The sequence below is a fragment of the Theropithecus gelada genome, chromosome 9 (genome assembly GCF_003255815.1).
Source record: "Theropithecus gelada isolate Dixy chromosome 9, Tgel_1.0, whole genome shotgun sequence".
Classification (NCBI taxonomy): Eukaryota; Metazoa; Chordata; class Mammalia; order Primates; family Cercopithecidae; genus Theropithecus; species Theropithecus gelada.
The window spans coordinates 121,544,057-121,564,782 of NC_037677.1; the positions used below are offsets into that span (position 1 = coordinate 121,544,057).

Sequence of the window (20,726 nt, forward strand, 5' to 3'; positions counted from 1 at the left end):
CGCACAAAATGTACGGCCATGTACACAGCTGAAGCACTACCAGAGACACCAGCCCCTGCCCCCTTCCCGACAGGGTGTGGGGAGTAAAGCCACGATGAACATACGATAAGGAACGAGGAGGAAAACTGCAGCTATGGGGTGGATCACTGAACAGAGACATTTGATTTGCTGGCTGGCTTCTGCCTGCAGACTTCCCTGGCACTGGCTCGCTGCCACGCAAATTAAGTAAAAATCAATATCCTCCGGTCTGCAAAACATCGTGTTAACAATCACACTGCAAACAACTTATATAATACCCCTCACTCCATACCCAAATAACGGTGAATGTTTTCGTTAAAAGGCAAGTGTAAAATAAACAGGAAAAAGGAAAGAAAAGAAAAGAAGGCAATCTTACAGGTCCTCCTTCAGCAAAACCTTTCCACGACTAGGGTGAGGAGATAATCTTTCTGTGATTATGACCAAACCCTCCCGTCACTTAGCAACACATAATTAAGGAATATGTTTTCAGATCCGCTTTGCAAGCCCGGCCATTATCAGATGAAATTACTGGAGCAACAAATGTCATCGCCATGCAAATTAGTTGGTTGCAAAGAAAGAATGTTTGACTCAGAGAGCAGGCACAGGCCCTCGGAAAAATTATCTGACGTCCCTCCTGCCGCACATGTATTCGAGAAAGTCAAACAATGATGTGATCAGACTTGAAAAAATCCATGAGACAAAACCAGAATCTATACGACAAAACAGAAAATCAGGCCAGTTGCTCAGTCTCCACTTGGAAACAAAAAGCAAAATGCCTGGAGGTCACCTCTAGGAGGTAATATTAATAGCAGAAGGGCCACACAGCAATGGCAGAGACACTTAAGGGGGTTCTCTGCAGGGTTGTGAGGTCCGGCGCCTCGGTCCCCGCCTACAGTTGCTTCAAGGCTATTTTCAAAAAGGTAGATCTTACTGTTTCATCCTGTTTTTCACAAGCCATTCAGGAAAAAAAAAAATCATTTGAAAAGGATTCTGTTTTCTGAATTATGTAGGGGAGGCAGGCGGGGAGGCAAGAAGTGTGTCTGAAAGGAAGAAAACTGATTCACATTTTAAATTTTTGGTCAAGACTCTAGAGTTAAAATAAACATTCTAAATGGTGTTCTGAGGACGCCCACCTAGGACTTCATCCACAATGTCCAAGGAAACACACGCCATAAATTACACCTGGCACACGTTGGGAAGAAAACCACCTACCATCAACTCTCCCTTTCCTGGACTTGGAAATATATTCTTCCCTTCAAGCAAGCGGAATTCCCAACTGTATTTTCTGATATGAGAGACTAAATCTGTTTTTGAAACAGAGAGTTCTGAGGGATTTCAACATCTTGCTTTGTTTAACCCACAAGTATGCAAACACACACATTTTCATCTCCACGGTGGGTAATCACTGCCTCCGATATGACGTGCGGACCCGTGAGAGGTACGTTTTCACACGATCACGCCCTTCTAAATGGAGGATGCACGCTTTAGAGCCAGCATTTGATGAAACATTCCTGCCTTCTCCAAAGCTCCCCAGCGTGAACTAGAGAAAAGGCCACCCCTTGTGAGCTCAAGGCTGCAGTCTGTTCTGAGTGACTTCTGAGTTTCTCCAAGAAACACAGTTGAGTTATACCACTGTCATGGGAAATCTACAAATCAACCCGACCTCAACTAAAGAACAGGAGGGCACTGCTGCCCCAGCAGATCTGGCCTGATACACAAATCTGATTAACCTAAGAGAAGCCGTGTCAACTGGTCACAGTGCTGCATCTTTCTTGTTTGGTGGGGTGTGTGTGTGTGGCCTGGCGAGTGAGGACTTGCCATCCTATGTTCAAACTTCCACAACCCCGCACCCCCCTGCTCCCCCCAGGTCCCCAGGCAGGACAGGCGGGGAGGATGTATTACTTGGTTCTGGTGCAAGCATGGTGGACACGATGATGGGCGCCCCCGTGCGCCGGGCCACCTTCTGGTACGGTGAGTGAGGTGTGTGGAGGCTCTGGCTGGCTGGCGGCAGGGTGGATGGCCCCAGGGGCGCACCTGGCTTCCGCAAGACCTGGGGGCTGCCGTGAGGGCTGGGCAGCGGAGAGGCGGCCACGTTGCGCTCCCTCTTTAGCAGCTCCATGGGCACCGTGTATGCTGTGGAGTAGGCTGTTCTGGGGCCTGGGTGAAGGGGGTTCGAGGGGCCCGGGTTAGTCAAGGCCACCCCTGACTGCAGGGAGTATGTGGGGCTCAGACGTGCCGTCAGGGCGCAAGGGGTGGGAGAGCTGTACCCGGAATTGGAGGGGAAGTGGGGGGCATGGGCACCCACGCCAGGGGCAGAATAGGTGGCCGCCGTCTCCAGGAGGTGCTGAGATGGTGCGCTGGAGGGGCGACGAGCCGGGTCTCCAGCTCGGGGGGCTGCTGTCTGCAGGGGACCTGCAGGCTGGGGCTGCAGGGCTGCAGTGCCCAGAGAAGCCAAGTCACCATGGAGCAGTTCGCTTCGGTGGCTGAAGCTGCTGGACCGCACCCGGGGCAGGGGGCCCACCCGGTCCTGCCTCCGCAGCTGCATCTCGGTCCTGCAGCTGCTGGCCAGGCGGCTCAGAACACGGGCCTGGCCCAGGTTGGGTGCGACAGACTTGATATCCGCATCCTCCAGGGTAGCCAGGACAGCTGGGGAGTCAAAGCCCTGCTGTAGTAGGGCTGCCAGCGTGGCCTCTGCCAGCCCCTCCGCCCGCAGAAAGGCCAGGAATTCAGGGGGCACGGTCCTCTTGCCACCAGGACCCTGGAATGCGGACAGGTCAGCTTCATAAGTCTCATAAGCCATCTTGGACGGGATGCTTTCCTGGGCAGGCCCGTAGCCTCGATTCAGGGCCCCCGGGGCCACCCCTGTACTGCCCTCGGGGGCAGTGGCTGAGCTGGGGTCCACAACCAGGCACGTCGGGGCCACCTGTCTGGCAGAGGCAGGCTCAATGGGTCTTTCGCCGATGTCGCTGAAGACCTGGCTGGGGGGGTAGGCAGGCGCCTCCGCCCCATACCTGGCGTTGGGCTGCTCCCGTCCATACCGCCCGGGGGATGCAGCCCTGCTGTGTGTCCGCTGCCCCTGAGGGATCATTTTACCTCCAGGATCTCGGTACAGGTGACCGGCATCCTGCAGGGCAGGTGACCGGCCTTGCATTTGATCCCATGACGTTCTGCTGCCAAGTGCTCCATAGCTGGGGACCGGCCGGCTGACTCCTGGGTCTCGATAGAGGGGAGGCTCTTTGGGCGCCCTAGCAGCTCCAGACGGGTCACTGTAGTAATCCCGTGGCAGCAGGGGGCTGCGACCAGACATCACTGCCTGTCTGCTGTCGTAGAAGGTGAAGTCAGGAGTAGACCCCTTTCTTGCAGCCACTGAGTTATAAACGGCCTCCTGGTACAGGTAGGGCTCGGCGGCCCCGGGCAGGGCAGCGTCCTGTGGTCGGTGGTTTGGCTCAAACCAAGTCCCCTCTGCCGTGCCATACGTCAGGGAGCTTCTCCTCCCGAGAGGCCGCAGGGACTCAGCGTTCTCCCAGGGGCCCTCGTACCACCCGGCAGCATCCCAGCTCTGAGAACGACCAATATTTATATGCCTGCTGGGAACTGGCATTGGAAAAAAAATGACTGCGGACGAGGCAGAGGAGAAGCTTTTCTTTATAAATCTTCAATTACATACATCAAACACAGACCTGGCTGTGTGCTAACCCTTCCGAGACGGCAGGGACAACCAACTGGGGGTTTTCTGTTTCAAAGCATGGCCTAAATTATTAATCCTCCGAAACCTTAGCAGACAAAACATAAGACTCACGGTAACTTTGCCTCACTCCCCAATGATAGCCAGAGAGGTCCGTTCCTTACAGCTCAGTCCCAGAGAGGAGGCTGTCCCCAGCCTGCCAGGTCCCCCTTCCTAGCTGGTGTGCTCACATGGACCGGGGCTCTCTCAGCATGAGGATTAGGAGCTAAATAAAACCCCTAAAGCTTTGTTCCATGTGACATCTCGTTAGACTGATGAAGCCGGCAGCTTGCTCCATCCAGCCCTCCCAAGCTGCAACTGGGATTTACTTCCACACTGAAGCTCGGGTTTATACTCCCCCTTCTGCACCAGGGTACTTTTAGGATGAGCACTGTCTCCCCCTCTGGACAGGGCTGCTCCCACCCCCGCCACTGATTCCTGAGAGGCAACAGAAGCAAAATAAGGCTGCTGCAGTGTCAGTCCACTCTTAATCCACCGCGATGAAACGTTAATCCATGGCACAGCTAAACACAAATTAAACGTGGATAAACAGAAAAAGGTCCACACGTGATCCTAGGCCATGGATGTCTAGCCCAAAAAAGGGGCCAGCTCTGAAACCTGATGCTTTGATAATACTAAGATCTGGCTTTGAGATGACTCTCTGGTTGTGAATCAAAGCCCAAATGCATTCTTTACCTTATTACTGCGAAACACAGATCCGCTCATACTCCCGCGGCGGTGGGGCGGGGGGCTGGGGGAAGGGTGTGTGTGCCAGGGAAGGGCGTGTGTAATCTGGAATTTAAAGTGACTGCAACAGAGGTCACAGGAACAGGAGGATGGGCGACTAAACCTTACACTGCAAAGCAAAACTGGGAAGCGGCTGCATCTGAATATCTCATCTTCTTTTAGGTACGTCAGAAAGAAAAGCCTAATTCCAGCAGGCTTAGATCCTGCAGATGATTTTCCGTATTCACATGGATTAAGCTTTCAGAGTCCACAAAGGACTTCGGTGCAATAATGCAAAGAAGAGCAGTTATTTAGATAAAGGAGCGCCCCAAAGTATTAAGACATTTCCTTAAACATACAGAACAGTCCCAGAGAAGCAACATCCCAGACTAACACGGTAGGTTCCTGCCCTGCAGGATTCCCATGACAAAGAATTCACAGCAAAAATAAAAGCTGGTGATTAGGAAGCTACAAAGGCTATACACACTGAAAGCATTTTAAAATGAGACAATATGCATACCTGCAAGCTTTAAACCCAAGAGTGCTGTTCCTCACTCACATCTCTCTCAATCTAGCACTCTACTTAGAATCTTCTAAAGAGAAATACTAGTATTTTCTTTTTTTCTTGAGACGGAGTCTCGCTCTGTTGCCCAGGCTGGAGTGCAGTGGCGTGATCTCGGCTCACTGCAAGCTCCGCCTCCTGGATTCACGCCATTCTCCTGCCTCAGCCTCCTGAGTAGCTGGGACTACAGGCACCCACCACCACGCCTGGCTAATTTTTTTTTTGTATTTTTAGTAGAGATGGGGTTTCACCGTGTTAGCCAGGATGGTCTTGATCTTCTGACCTCGTGATCTGCCCGCCTCGGCCTCCCAAAGTGCTGGGATTACAGGCATGAGCCACCGCATCCGGCCCTAATGTTTTTTTTTTTTGAGACAGAGTTTTGCTCTTGTTTCCCAGGCTGGAGTGCAATGGCACAGTCTCTGTTCACTGGAATCTCCACCTACTGGGTTCAAGCAATTCTCCTGCCTCAGCCTCACAAGTAACTGGGATTACAGGGTTCAAGCAATTCTCCTGCCTCAGCCTCACAAGTAACTGGGATTACAGGTGTGTGTCACCATGCCTGGCTAATTTTTATATTTTTAGTAGAGACTATGTCTCCATCTACTTCACCATGTTGGCCAGGCTGGTCTTGAACTGACCTCAGGTGATCCACGCGCCCTGGCCTCCCAAAGTGCTGGGATTATAGGCGTGAGCCACTGTGCCTGGCCAACACTTCAGGATTAAGCCACTTTGCTAATTTCTTCTCCTTGTTGTAATGAACAACGTGACATTACGTGGTGTTAGTACTACGTAACCCCACTCAGGGTGCAGGCACACCCTTCAAAGATGGGTGGATGAACTCGGAGCATTCCAGGAAAATCCCCCATGCTGTCTTTTTGAAGCAGGGTAAGGTAGCTCTGCTGACTCACCCGCTTATTTACTATCTGGTTTTCAGCTCAGCAAGTTCTCAAACGGAAACAGGGCTCTATAGAAGAATGTTTACCTGGTAACTCCTAAGAAACCAGTAATGATTCTTAGGGAGGTTCCTGAGCTGGTGTTCAAGGGTGATGGCAGGAGCAGGGGCAGATGTGGGCAGATGCGCTTTGGGGCGGCGTCAGCCTCCCATTGGACCAGGAGGCCCAGCTTCCATTTCTATAAGCTTCCAACCTGTTCTGCCTGGAAACCACCCAAACTCACACAGCCGAGGCTCTGAGATTTGACAAATATTATGACAGATGTTTTCCCGTGCTAGGTAAGAACACCTGTAACTGGACTTACACTTTTCCAAACACTCTGGTTACACAAACAACACACAAACAACACACACACACACACACACACACACACCCACACTACAGTCTTTTAAAAAGGACTGCTTTTCTGAAAAATTCTCATGTTGACTAAAAGTGAGATGGGACCAATTAGAGTAATACATCTCATGGGCTTCATTTTTTAATTCAGCCAAAACATTCTCTATAGAAATTATGTCAAGTAAAAATAAGATGATTGTATAACAGAAAAATCATCTGCTGAAAATTAAGAAAGATAAACCCAAACTCTCTTGCAGACAAAATGAACCCAAGAAAAAGCTGGTTGTGTAGAATAACCCAACAGCCATGTCGGGGAGACAGGCAATGTCCGCCCAAAGCCAATTCCGAAGTCCATGTGCAACACAAGGTGTCAGTTACCAACAACAGAGACCTACAGAGACCCAGACAATTCCAGAGATGGATCCAGAAAGTTCCAGAAGAGCTGGGAACAGCAGCCTTTGGACAAACTGCCAACAAGCATTTCATGTTCCCACTGGAATAATCATGCAGGAAACTGCTTGAAATGAGTGGGAAAACACGACTCTGGGGTCTAATTCTCACTTTTACAGAAAGACAAGATCAGGTGGGATCAGTGAGGCTGAAGGCTACAGTGACATGAGTCTCTGGCTCAGTGGCATGTCCCTCTTAGCTGTGCTGTCACCTGCCTACTCGCTGGGCTGCCAGGTCTGTCTCAAGGCCTTATGAGGGGATAGCTCATTCTCAGGAGGCAGCAGACCCCAACTTAGCGAACAGCTTCCCCAGGGGGTGTCCAGCACCTGCCAGGGCTTCCATTTCCTGGTCCTACCTCCACTGACACGAAGGGCCAGGGCAGCTCTGCAGGTGACGGCAGAAATAAGACCTCAGGAGGCTCTTCGGTGCCTGCTGCATCCCGGGACGGAGACACGACAGTGCCCTCTGCATCTCCCACAGCCAGCACCTCCCCAGGGAGGCTGCGGAAGTTAGCGGGTAGCAGTTTTCTAGCAGACACAGGGCAGAAAAATCGGCCTATGGCATACCCATTTCCTGCTTTTAAATGTGGGCAGCCTGTGGTGGATTTTTGTATGTTTCTGTCAAGGTAAGTGTTGTGGAATTTGTGCCATTAAAAAAGTTTTCTCGGGCCAGGTGCGGTGGCTCACGCCTGTGTGGTAATCCCAGCACATTGGGAGACTGAGGGGGGGCAGATCACCTGATGCCAGGAGTTGGAGACCAGCCTGGCCAACATGGCAAAACCCCATCTCTACTAAAATACAAAAATTAGCCAGGCATGGTGGCACGCACCTGTAATCCCAGCTACTTGGGAGGCTGAGGCAGGAGAATCGTTGGAACCTGGGAGGTTCAGGTTGCAGTGAGCCGAGGTCGCACCACTGCACTCCAGCCTGGGCAACAGAGCGAGACTCCATCTCAAAAAACAAAAACAAAAACAACAACAACAAAAAAAACAAAACAAAACAAAAAAACAAGATTTTCTTTCCTCTCATCAACCCCCTGCCTCCAAAGTCCTCAACCCAAAGTAACCAACTTGGCTCATCTAATGCAAAGGGTAGGAGACTACACCGAACGCACTGGTTACACAGCAAACACAAAGTTGGCTGGGTTTTAAAGCAGCCTTCATCTAAATCACACAAGCACACAGCAACAATTAGCAAAACTGCCCAGACATCGTTTCAGTTATCAAAGGGGCCGAGTGGCACCGCGCCCTTGCTTGCACACCGAGTGCCCTCACCAATTTCTGGGCCTGGAGCGCAGAGGCTTGGGCACCCGCGCAACGCACCAAAGGACGTCAGGAGAGTGACGTGGAGCGTCTGAACCAACCCAGCCCTTTCCAGATCAGCTGCATCCTAAGAAGCCCCAGCCCTCATGTCTCTCAATATTTAGCCATGGTAAGTGAAAACAAAGGCCTGCACATTGCTTCTGACTCAATTTCTTGCCTATATTGTAAAGCATCCTGAGAACTGCATTGTGAAAATTAGGTTTGATTACCACTCATTATGGGCTTTCAAAATAAAAAAAGCAAGCCCGTTCTCTTGCATGGCCCATTTTGAAAGTATTGGTGGTGCCAAAGTGTGCCCTGGGACCCCAGCTGGGGATGCAGGACAGGCCTCACCTTGGACCACGTCAGGATTCCCATTTCTAGCAATGGAACACACTTGACCTCAAGAGGCTTCGCTCAGCTCTGGAGAGCACCTGGCACGAGATGCTCCACACAGTAGGTGCTCAATGAACACCGCCCCTTCCACTCTTTAGCAGCTTTTCCTGCAGATTCCCAAAGTCTCCACCTCACCTCCATGGTGCCCCGCCCCATCACACTCCACTGTTTTGAGGTCTCCTTGGCTGTCCTGGGATCAGAAGGTCCCAGGACTTCTTCCTTTGTCTGGTTTTGTTAGCAATGCTCCTAATCAGGGCTGGCTCAGCCAGCCCTCCCCCACGAAGCTTTCTCAGTCCAATCCTGTCACTTTGTCCTTAGTCCAAAAAATCTGCCACTCATCAAGATGAGCAAAGCACTCCAAAAATAATCCAGAGAATGCATGTGCCTGCAGAGACAGACCACGGCATGGCCGCTGAGCCCCTGACCTGCGAGCGGAGCGCACCCCTCCCTCCACGGCACGTGCTCCCTCCATTCATCACGTGCTTTTCATTTCGTTTGACACTCGGGCTGTAAATCAAACTGTCGACTATGACTCGATGGTGATGGACGGCTGGCCTCAAGGGAGTGTATGGTGTGATGGGGAAAAATGACAGAGACATGGACACAGTCCCCAGAAGCCCCCCTCCCGCCCCCGCCCCCGATCACAACCACTTCAGCCCTCTGAGCCTGAGCCCACATCAAAGCCCAAACGGCCCCATTTGCAAGCCTGGGCACGGTGGACACTAAGCTAGGCAAAGTATCCACTGCCCAAATATGAATGGCCGCCTGACAGGGACCTGAGCCTGCACGCGACAGTTTCAGCACACAGGCCTTGATGGGACAGTCAGCCTTTCTACGGACACAAAAGAACTGACTCTCTGCCTCACTCCCAAGTCTCGGAAAAATTCCGTGTCACCCATCCCCCAGGTTGCAAATGGGAAGGGAGGGACCCTCCTGGCACAGACATCTCTTCAACCGGAGCACGGAAAACAAAACCCTCAGGTGATGAGAAACAGGCTGGAGGGACAGGGAGTGTGGGATCCCACTGTGCCCGGGTGCTCGACACCCAGAACGCTCCTTCCTCTCGGTGTCTTCACAGCCCAGCTGGGGTGCTCAGCCTGGCTCCTGCTGGACGTGGAAGGGCTGAGAAAGGCACGTGAGGTGACTCTGTAGATGGAGACGAGACAGAGACAGAGGACCGCCCTCGAGCACGCAAGCCAAGGTGCCTGGGCTTTAGTAGCAAGAGAGCCAAGCAGTAGAAACCAATCAGAGAGGAGTCTCATTTCACAGCTTAACACTGTACATTCTGGAAAAGGAGAGAGGGCAAGAAGCTGGCAGCAAAATGTATGTTGGGGTTCTGGTTCACAGTCACCCCAAATACCTGTCAATTAGGTTGAGTTGTGTGAAGAGCGCAGACGGTTCTCTGCACTCGTGCACGCTGCCGTCTGCTGCTGTCTGGCTACCCCGGGGCCTCCTCCAAATACGGGTATGTACTGTTCCCCCTGAGGCACTCCTTCCCTGCCCACCCCCCCGCCCCCCACCCCAGGCACTGCTCCCCACGAGGCACTGACTTGGCCTGAAACCAGAGACGCTCTTTCCCCAAAGGTGCTGCTCTTTTCCCAAAGGTGCGGGGACTAAGAGGGCAGGCACTGAGAATAAAGCCCTGGGCAGCCGGGCCCAGGGGCTCCAAGCTGCACTGTGGGAGGTTTAGACTCAATCATCGACGGAGACAGGGCACCACCAACCAGAGGGTGGGAGACTGCGCGATTCACTGTGGTGGGGGCAGGAGCTGAAAACCGCAGCCACAGAACCAAGCTAGAAGATGGTGATGAACCCCCAAATCCCAGCCACTGACTCTAATTGCACTACACATCCCTGGCCCCCAAAGTAAAAGCAAAGCAGCCTTAATATGTTGCTATTAGAAAAAAGTGGTGAGTATGAAGGCATCCGCCCATCACCGAACTGACCAGTGCAAAGAGAAGCTTATGTTTGTGCTTGAGAAATGAGTAACAACAGAGAAATAAAACACTGAACCTGATTCGCAGTTGCAGAAAGGGAGGGCAGTCTATGAACCCCATTCCCAGGGTTGGTAGAGGAACAGGTCGGGTGACGGGTTCCCTGGGGAGGGGTCCTCACTCTGAGTTTCTCTTAAAGCCGGGGACAGATAAGGCAAAACATGAAATTTTACTCCTTGCAAGTGCACTTTTGCCTGTAAAGCTTCGCCTTGACTGCTTCCTGAACCTTTACCTTTGTGTAAGATTGTTTGGGTATGTTCATTTGTGCTTTGGAGTTTTAAGGCATGTCTAGTTGACTATTGTATATTTACATAGCTAATGCAATTACAGCTAATCACATAATTGCTGGAAATGTGTATAATTGCCTGATCCCAACATATAATTATAATGTATAGCAACATTATGAATCCCATTTTTAAAATCCACATTTTGGGGCTATTTAAAGTTATTTATTAGAACTGTTGGTGGACTACCTATAGGCAGGCTTCAACTCTTGTTTCTTTACAAAGTGCTCAAAGTGCTTTAAAAAGCAAACAAAAACAAGTCCTGATTTTACAATGCATTTTGACAAAGATAGGTGAAAACAAAACAGCTACCCAGAACAAAAACAAACAAAATCTCAAATACCAAACAAAACCATTTGTCAACACTCTGTGGATTTTGCTCTTTCCTGGGGAAAGAGAAAGTCGCTCTCAGCCTGGAGGTTCTGATGAGTGTCTGCCAGGCAAGGAGGCTGCCGGAAGAAGGAGAGCCTCCCTCTGGACCTCAAGACCACTCGGGTAACCTTGGCGACCTGGAGGCACCTGTCTTTGTTCCTTATACATACGAATGACCTTGCTTGGGGGCACATCCCACTGAGATGTGCTTCCACAACGGCAAGCTCAACCCACTGGGAAGAGCAGAAGAACCCACGACACAGAAGAAAGTACTGGGGCAGCTCCTTCCACCTCATCCCTGGCAGCATCTTCTCAAGACTTCTCGTTTTCGTCTATGACAAAGATGACGCAGAACGAGATTCCCAGAATTTCTAACTATCTGTGTGTTTCATAGAAACCAGCTTGTCTCCTTCTTCCTCACATCCATCCAACCAGCTCATCGCCCTCATTCCTTTTATTCTCTGTGGTCGTGAGAACATTCCAGAGGTGAGGAATGTTTCATGAGTTTGTTTATTTAAGAAGAGGTCCCTTTTATTTGTGCAGAGGAAATGGAGAAGCAGCCTCCCCGAGTCATGTTACAAGGGGACTCATCACAACTCGGCTGATGTCGGCCTCGGAACCATTTTCCACGTCTCTAACACATTCGAACAAAATGCAGTAAAACGAAACACATACTTTTTTCAAGTTGCGATCGCAATACCAACAGGAAAGGGGAGCAGCGTTTACGGACTGATTCTGTCATAACCCACAAGAAGAAACTCTAACAAAAAGTTACCACCAACAACAGCCATTGTGGTTTATTAAGTTCTACAAACCCAGGGCTCTGCAAGATGTTCTTCTGGGCTCCCTTTGCAATGCTGAGTGATTGTTAGCTAGCCCTCATCTCCAACCAACAAATGTTTGGGGCACACCAAACGAGTTCTGGCATAATGCGATAAGGCAGGTACTGAAACCCTCCAGCTGGTGCAGTTCACAATGTCAATGAGGTCAGCAAACTAAGCAGATAGGAAAACCTCAATTATACTTGAGAATGAGGAGACCACAATCTTGTTCTGATCAGCCTATGTTACGAGGGGGCTCCTTCATAATAATTCTTACATGGTATTACAGGATTGTTTGATAGTAGGCATCAGAAAAACAAACAAACAAATTATAAATATCAAACTCAAAGAGTTACATTAAAAAAATTAAAATCTGGCTTTTACGTCGGCTAGAAAGGTCATTATTCCAGCTCATTTGGCTGGAGTCCCAAAGACTCTCTGCGTCCTGCTCCCAGAGTAGAGACACAGTACGGCGGGGTGAATCCCCACGGCTGATTCTGGGCATACAGAGTGATCAAACTCCATGCCACTTTTTCTTGCTTTGAAAGTTTCAAGGAGGAAGGGGCTGGACAGGCCTTAGAAAGCAGGGAAAGGTTGTAGAAGTATCTGTGCAGGGGTGATGCTCAGATTCCACCGGAGTACCTGCAGTGGGATCCTGGAGAGGCCTGCCTGATTCCAGAAAGAAAACAAACCTAAGGGACACAGAAGTCCTTGTGTCCTCGCGTGTAGGCAGTGGGAAGAAAAAACAGTTTGACAGGCTCTCTGCATATCAATACAGAACATTCTACAAGTAGTTGACACAATAGAGACATGGTAAGAATTCAAAGCTAGAGGGAGAGTGTGTGTGTGTGTGTGTGTGTGTGTGTGTGTGTGTGTGTTACATGTTCAAGGCCTTCAGGTGGAAGAAAGAGCTGAATCCAAGGAGCTGATATGAGAGAAGGCCAAACAGAGAAAAACAGACTGCCCAGGTTCCTGGGTGCAAACTGCCCACTGCTCAGCACCTCTCTGGCAGCACCTGTGAGATGGGTGCACCTGTCCTGACCCATAACAGCTGCCACAAGGACTAAGTCAGCTTATACACAGGAGGAGCACCAACAAAGCACCCGGGACCAACTGTGAGTGCTTAATGAGATGCCCAGGGAGCTGACAAATAGATGGCGACCCACATTAGAGTAACTGCATTTTGGCCTGTCTGCGTGGATAGTGGTCACTGAGAAATTTAAACAATATAACTGCAAATGTATCTGGAACACTACACATGTGCAAGGTAACGCAAACTTCTGTTATAAAAAATTGGCTGAAAATTTCCTATTACACATGAAGAGGGTGGGAAGGTTGGTGAACCATCCTTCAGCACCTGTCTGGGTGGGACAGAGGGTCTGCAAGCAGACAATGCTTTTGCCCGAGTCAGGTTTATATAGCCATGGAAACACAGAGAAAACGCGGCTGACTTTTCAATCCCATTCTAGCTTCCGATGCAACACCCCCGGAGAATCCCCGGTGAAGCGGGTGGAATCAGCTCCAGAGGCATTCCTGCTACTAACCCTGGAAAGCTGAATCATGAGCATGTTCCAGAAGCAAGTACTCAGTAACCTCAATCGAGCACCTTTACACTGGAAGTCAAGAGTAAATTTTACAACTCCCCATACAATCGGGAGAACCCATACTGTGGAATAGCCTACAAATCAATGGGGCCTGGGCTCTTCAGTAAGTCCAGTGTCTCTGAAAGTCAAAAAGCCCAGGGGATAATTTTAGACTAAGGAGACTAGAGAGATGTAACAACTCAACACAAAGAATGACCCTTACCTATTGCACAGGCAGAGACGTGGGGGGAATGCGGATATGCATCCTGTATTAGACAATACTGTCCTGAGGTTAGATTCCTGGGCTTCCTTAAAGTATTGGGAGGGTGTAGGAAATTGGATAAAAGGTGCCATGCCATAGGTACTCCAGAGTAAAGGGCTGCCCCTGCATTTTTTCAGATGGTTCTGGAAGAAAATCCATCACCTACTCACACACGTGTCTATTTATATGTATATCTCTATTTCTATCTCCCCTCCAAGAAATCTGGAAAACTGAATGGCATATTGGTGTTCACTGTACTATCCTACCAACCTCTCTGTAGGTTTTTTTTTTTTTTTTTTTTTTTTTTTTTTTTTTTTTTTTTGAGACGGAGTCTCGCGCTGTGCTCCCAGGCTGGAGTGCAGTGGCGTGATCTCGGCTCACTGCAAGCTCCGCCTCCCAGGTTCACGCCATTCTCCTGCCTCAGCCTCCGAGTAGCTGGGACTACAGGCGCCCGCCACCACGCCCGGCTAGTTTTTTGTATTTTTAGTAGAGACGGGGTTTCACCATGTTAGCCAGGATGGTCTCGATCTCCTGACCTCGTGATCCACCCGCCTCGGCCTCCCAAAGTGCTGGGATTACAGGCTTGAGCCACCGCGCCCGGCCTCTCTGTAGGTTTTTATAGTTCGCGAATGTTTACTTTAAAAAACCCCTTTAACATCAAACTCCTTATACTGAACAACCGGAATGTCAGTGCTTTTGTGATCTTGCAGCGCAGAGTTCTGTGGGGCCGTGGAGTCACTCAGCAGAATGTCTACGATGTCTCCACCCCGTGTGGCTTGAGCCACATCTACTTATAGGACGGATAATTCCATATGGGGCAGCTGCGGGGGAAGGCCTGTGGGTTGCATATTCCTGTCTGCAAACTGGTGCTCAGCTACTACGTGTGCGTGAAGGGGTGCAGAGGGGCTGCGGAGCCACCTTCGCTTCCCTCCGAGAGCCACCCTGTAGGGCAGTACCAGCAATCACCCTGAGCAAAGAGCAGCCCTGTAGCACCGACCCCCCCATCTGGCAGGCGCACTCACCCCCAAACCCAGATCCACACGGTGGTTCCTTACCACCCGCTATCTGGGAGAGTACAGTGCTTAATCAACACTTCAGAGTTTTGTCCCCAGGTTTCCATTAGATTTTAATTATGTTTATTTTTCTTTTCACGAATAGAACACTTCCAGACATTTCCAAAGATACCAGGGACATGAACACACCACGAGGGGCAATGCTGGGCTCTTCAGGAATCTCATAACATCAGGGAATTCAGCATCGTAAATATCTTAATCCAAAACAGGTAAAGTCCTGAGATTTCAGGAAGTGAAAAAAGATGGTCCTAATCAACATCATCTTTCATATGCATCATACACGGAAGACATGGACCTCAGGGCCCACCAGCCCTGAAACTGTCCTCCTAGTCCCCAACCCCGCCCCAGAAGCCAGGCCTTGTCCTAAGCCAAGGCCAGGCCCATGGCCAAGGGCACCCAGCAGAGGGTGCCGATGCTGTGTGGTGTTGGAATCGCAGGAGGGACTCTGGCTTGTGGGGGTGGCACAGCCAACTCAAGGGAGCAGCCAGCAAGATTTGAGTGAGGGACTAGGTATGTTTGGTAAAACCGCCAAACACGCTCTTACCTTCACAAATTCTGTCCAATCGCTGTCTCTTGACTTTGTGCTTATCCACAAGGGCCATTCTTTATGGAACTTTGCAACTCTCAGATCAAAAGGCAAAGCAGTCCTCTAAGAACTTAAGGGAACTCGCAGGAGTCTGCGTGCATGACGCCACTATGAACCCTGAAACAAGCAGAAAAGAATCCTTACTCTCTGGAGACCCTCCGGGCACGGGGCAACAGCTCATTGGGGACTTAACTGCTACTTTCTATAAGGGAACCTGCCGTCCGGACTCATGGGACTTGCTCTCTTCCCAAAACATGGGAATGGTGGTTGTCCCAAGTGCATCTCAGCCGCCTCCTGCTTATCATCTCATAATAGAAAGCAAGTGAATGCACACGAGACAATCGTCAGTTATTTCTGGAAGCAGCAAATTCCAACAGACCTCTTGCTTTTAACTTTAAGGCTATAAATGCCAATTTACTGACCAATTTGAAGTATAATAAATTGTGTTCCAGTGGCAGAGACCAAGTGACAGCCAGTTGGACCTGCCCCGGACGCACTCGCACTGAGATGCAGACATCCACTGCGGCAACTTGAGGGGCTCTGCCAAGGCCTTTGAGTTACAACAACGCTTTCCAAAACAGCAGCGCAGGGGACAGGGATCAAAGCCACAGCTCAGCACAACACAAAATCCTGACCCTATCACGTGAGAACGCGGGTGGGAAGCCCCAGCAGCTCCTAACCAACGTTCGTCCGGTGCCACCTTCCTGAACCTTCCTTGCCGCTGGAGGGGACCGCAGTCAGCACCAGCAAGGGCAGGGTCCCAGGCTGCTGGCCTTGACACTGGGTCCCACCTATATGGGCTGAAGTATTTGTTATCGAGAGAGTGTAAGCATCCCCATGACGTTTCAGACAGAGGTGAGGCAGATGGAGGAGGCAAGAAAGGGTTTCCCACGTAGTTTGGGGTATGTGGGATTCCTTAGAGGGAGACCTGACTGAGGCCCGGGGAAGAGGAGCTGCTGCCCATCCTCCTTCTGGAAGGGTCAGGATCTGAGCACTTTGGAAGCCTCTGACTATCACCAATGTGCCAGGTGAGGTCCAGATCATTAACTGCTGTCCCCAGTATCCCAGCTTTTGAGTCACTGCTCTGGAACTGCATTCTTTACATTGATTAAAGAAGGCTTGGTGAATCTTGGCCAGGCGCAGTGGCTCATGCCTATAAGCCCAGCAGTCTGGGAGGCCAAGGCAGGCGGATTATCTGAGGTCAGGAGTTCGAGACCAGCCTGGCCAACATGGTAAAATCCTGTCTCTACTAAAAATACAAAAATTAGCTGGGTATGGTGGCAGGCACCTGTAATCCCAGCTACTCGGGAGGCTGAGGCAAAAGAATCATTTGAATCTGGAAAGTGGAGGCTGCGGTGAGCTGAGGTCATACCACTGTACTCCAACCTGGTGACAGAGCAAGACTCTGTCTTGGAAAAAAAAAAAAAAAGGCTTGAAGAATCTCAATTGGGAAGCACAACATTTAAGGCCCACTCTATTGTCTTCTGTGTTTTTTTTTTCCCCAAGGAACACAATTAAATCAGTCTTATTTTAAGAACATCACCACAACCACATACACACACACACAGAAAAAGGGGTTCTCAGTGGAAAGAAAGAGGAGAGATGGAAGACAAAAGTGAGGCCCAAGGGGTAGAAATGAGGATGATGATGTACGGCCATCAGTTATGCAAAACATTAAGAGTTACTTTATCAAAAGGTCAGACTCAGGTCTACCAGGTTTCTGTAAGTGAATGGCTAATTTCCCAGCAACGAGGCTGAAAAGGCATCCGAAAGATTTATGGCGATAATTATGTGATTTTCAATAAAAGAGCTAGGAAAAAGCACAATTTCCAATCATATAAATAATTAATGTAACATCCCTGAGATACCAAACCCTTTCAACAATTGGGAAGTTCCCCCAAAATGGGGAATGACCATATCTGATCCGTCAGGAGATGAAGGTTGTCCTAGAATGTGTGGGGTTACCTTTGAGCAGATCCATATGGATATATTTTAAAAACCGGTTTTGCTAGTGTTGGCTTTTTTATTTTTGGTGAGACAGGGTCTGCTCTTCACTCAGGCTGGAATGCAGGGACAAGCTCATGGCTCACTGCAGCCTCAACCTCCCAGGCTCAAGCAATCCTCCCACCTCAGCCTCCTTAGTAGCTGGTACTACAGGCATGTGCCAACATGCCTGGCTAATTTTTGTATTTTTTGAAGAGATGGGGTTTCACCATGTTGCCTGGGCTGGTCTCGAACTTCTGAACTCAAGTGATCCACCCCCTCAGCCTCCCAAAGTGCTGGGATTACAGGCGTAAGCCACTGCACCTGGCCAGTGCTGGCCTTTCTGAAAGGCAACCACACAAAAAAAGAGTCCCTAACTGTAGCCAACTTGAGAGTTACTGGAGGTGGGGCGAGGGGCCAAACCTATCAATCTGGGCTTCTGTCCATGCCCCCCACCCACAAGTGACTCCAGGTGAGGTTGACCACGGAGGCTCGGGCCAGCAATTGTCATTTGCTCAGGCCCAAGCTCTGATGGCCAAACTGTAGTCTGGCTCCCCCCTCAACTCTATTGTAAAAACAGAATTGCACGTCAGCTGCATCATCCAAGGGGGGAAAAGAATTAATTAGTTAATTTTTGTGAAGACCTCGGAGATGAAAAATGACAGCATTATAGTCTGAGGCAAGGCGGGTTTCACACCCTCCTCCCCCAATCCCCAAGTGAGGCGTAATCATTCTTTTTGCTTTCCTTTGAATTCTAATTTGTATAATTAGATGGCTTCCTGAAAAATTGATAAGTAGAATTTCAATCATGCAATCAAAGGAAAGATCAGCCATCAGCTTCCACAAACGCCAACATTCTACTATTAAAAAAAAAAAGAGGCTGACTCCCATGTCTGGCTTTTTTGGGGGGTGGGGGGAAAGGGGGGTCACCCTCTGTTCTGGCCCTTCTGTGGGTTTCTTTTTGCACACCCTGGCCAGTGGCACCGACCCATGTTTAGTGCTGGCCATCTTGGCTCCCAAGGCCACCAGCCTCTGGGTCTGGTCTGGGCAGTGACCATTGATTTGTGTAGCCTGAATCCCCTCCCCCGATATTTCTTTTGCAACAAGAATGTATGAAATGTGACATTTTCCTCCTTAGCCCTCCCAAGGAGCAAGCTATTTACGAGGACTTAATTACCACAACCATCTTCCAATGACAGCCACAGGCCCTCCTTGGAGCTGAGCTGCACACAGCGGACTCCAGCTGGTCTCCATGCTGAACAAGCCAGCACCCCCGGTCCACACTGACTCTGGGCTCCCTGACATCATCACAGCTCTCTTGGTGATGCCTGCTACAAAAACCAGCCTCTGCCTTTATTTTAAACCAGTTTCCACTCACAAATCAATTTCCCCCCCAAAAAACACCAAACAACACGGGCACAAATAAGGAAGGAAAAAAAGTAGGGGGAATGTGTTTCACTATTCCACTTCTGCTGAAATTGCTCCTCAAACCATGTTAGTGGCGGAATTGTGGGTGGGGAGTTCTAGACCCTGCTTGTGGAATGAGCTTGGATGAGCTGTTCTGAAGACTCAGGCTCCTTGTTTGTAGAATGGGATGTCACTGTCATGTCCCAAAGTGGCAGTGAGGACCAACCAGTGAGAATGTGCACAAAAGCACTGGGTAGGAGCCCGCAGGTCTCTGCGAGCTGCTGCTGCCTTTCCTCTGACACCCCCTCGCACATTAACCCCGCAGGGAACACTCACTCCCTTCTGGCTGAGGCTGGGAGGTAAACCTCAGTAAAGTTCACGGTCAACAGGAAAGCTGTATCTTTTCAAAAGGAAGAAGAGTGCCCTGAAGCCAAACCTCACAAGAAGAAACACTGCCTCCCCCTAAAAGGGAAGTTTTGGGGAGTCACAGGCCAAACCCCAACCAAAGATCAGAAACGTGGACTTCAAATTTTATTTGCTTGAAGTGAGGGCTGTGATCCAGGGCTGAAATATTTGGTGTCAGGACATTCAGCTCCCTTCTGAAGACGAACAAGGCTTGGAAAAGAAAGCCACTTGGAGATACTTGGTGGTTTGCAGAGGGGACACGTATGGAAGGTGTGTTCCGTGGAGGTATCACAGAGAATGTCAGATTTTTAAGAAATTAGAGAACAAAAAGGAAAAACGGCACATTTTACAACCCCTTGCTTGGCTATCAAACTCCAACACATTCAGAATCAAGGGCAGGCGAAAGGGCAGGATTTCTAAAATCTGGGCAGGTTAATTTTACTCAATGACCATCACCAGCTCCCTCGCCGCCATCATGAGGTTCTCTACCAAGCGCCCTTAGGTTACACAGCACAAAAACCCAGCCCATCAACTCAGTTTTATAGACCCTCTCGATTTCTTTTTTTCTTTTTTTTGAGACAGAGTTGCTCTGTAGCCCAGGCTGGAGTGCAGTGGTGTGATCTCAGCTCACTGCAAGCTCCGCCTCCTGGGTTCACGCCATTCTCCTGCCTCAGCTTCCCGAGTAGCTGGGACTACAGGCGCCCGCCACCACACCTGGCTAATTTTTTGTATTTTTAGTAGAGACGGGGTTTCACCATATTAGCCAGGATGGTCTCGATCTCCTGACCTTGTGATCTGCCCCCCTCCCCCAGCCTCCCAAAGTGCTGGGATTATAGGTGTGAGCCACCGCATCCGGCTGACCCTCTCGATTTCTTGACTCCACTTCCTAGTCTTCATCAAGAATAGGCAGCTGAAGGGATTTATAGAAGGCATGCCTCTGACAGTGCCTTTCTTCAAAATGAAATTTCTTTCAAATCCAGTTAAACATGATGATGGCTTTCAATTCTTTCAAGGAAATCTACTTAAACATTCTGTTAATAAAGGCAGACCGAGTTTCACAATATGCTCACAAATTAATATCATCGTAGTTAAGCAAGTTCTGGCAAAGTTCTCTGAATGTGTCTCTGGAGAAGTCAGATTTCATTGTTAAGTATGAGTGGGGTGTAGATTTCATGTTTGAGAGGTTGAGGCAGGAAGAAAAGACCCCAGCAACCCAGACAGCCGCATCGATGCACAAGGTCCACCACCCTTCTGAGCCTGGGATCCCAAAAGACAGGACTCACTCCTGAAAAGCTTCCTTCACCGAAGCCTCCAGGGCCTCTCAGCGCACCCGCAGGCTCAGCTAGAAGCCTGTGTGGCCACTGTGCCAAGATGGGGAGGCAGCAACAGTCTAGGTGGCAGTGACACCCAGCACTTGCACGCATAGCCGAGGATCCTGTCCGGGCGGTGCCATTGGCACATCTGCAGATTCGGTGCCAGTTAACAGTGCCT

At 49.9% G+C, this 20,726-nt stretch overlaps 1 protein-coding gene across 7 annotated transcripts in view; it reads right to left on the bottom strand.

Annotated features, from left to right (window-relative positions):
* The window catches only part of CTBP2 (C-terminal binding protein 2), a 172,012-nt gene that overhangs the window by 35,050 nt on the left and 116,236 nt on the right, over positions 1–20,726 (bottom strand). For 6 of the 7 annotated variants that reach the window (XM_025395706.1, XM_025395708.1, XM_025395707.1 and 3 more), the window contains one exon: positions 15,399–15,557. In XM_025395706.1, the coding sequence (XP_025251491.1) occupies positions 15,399–15,456 (58 nt within the window). In that variant the 5' untranslated portion in view covers positions 15,457–15,557. Of the gene's footprint in view, positions 1–1,920; positions 3,905–15,398; positions 15,558–20,726 lie in introns of those variants that run through there. The other variant, XM_025395704.1, reaches the window with a different exon arrangement.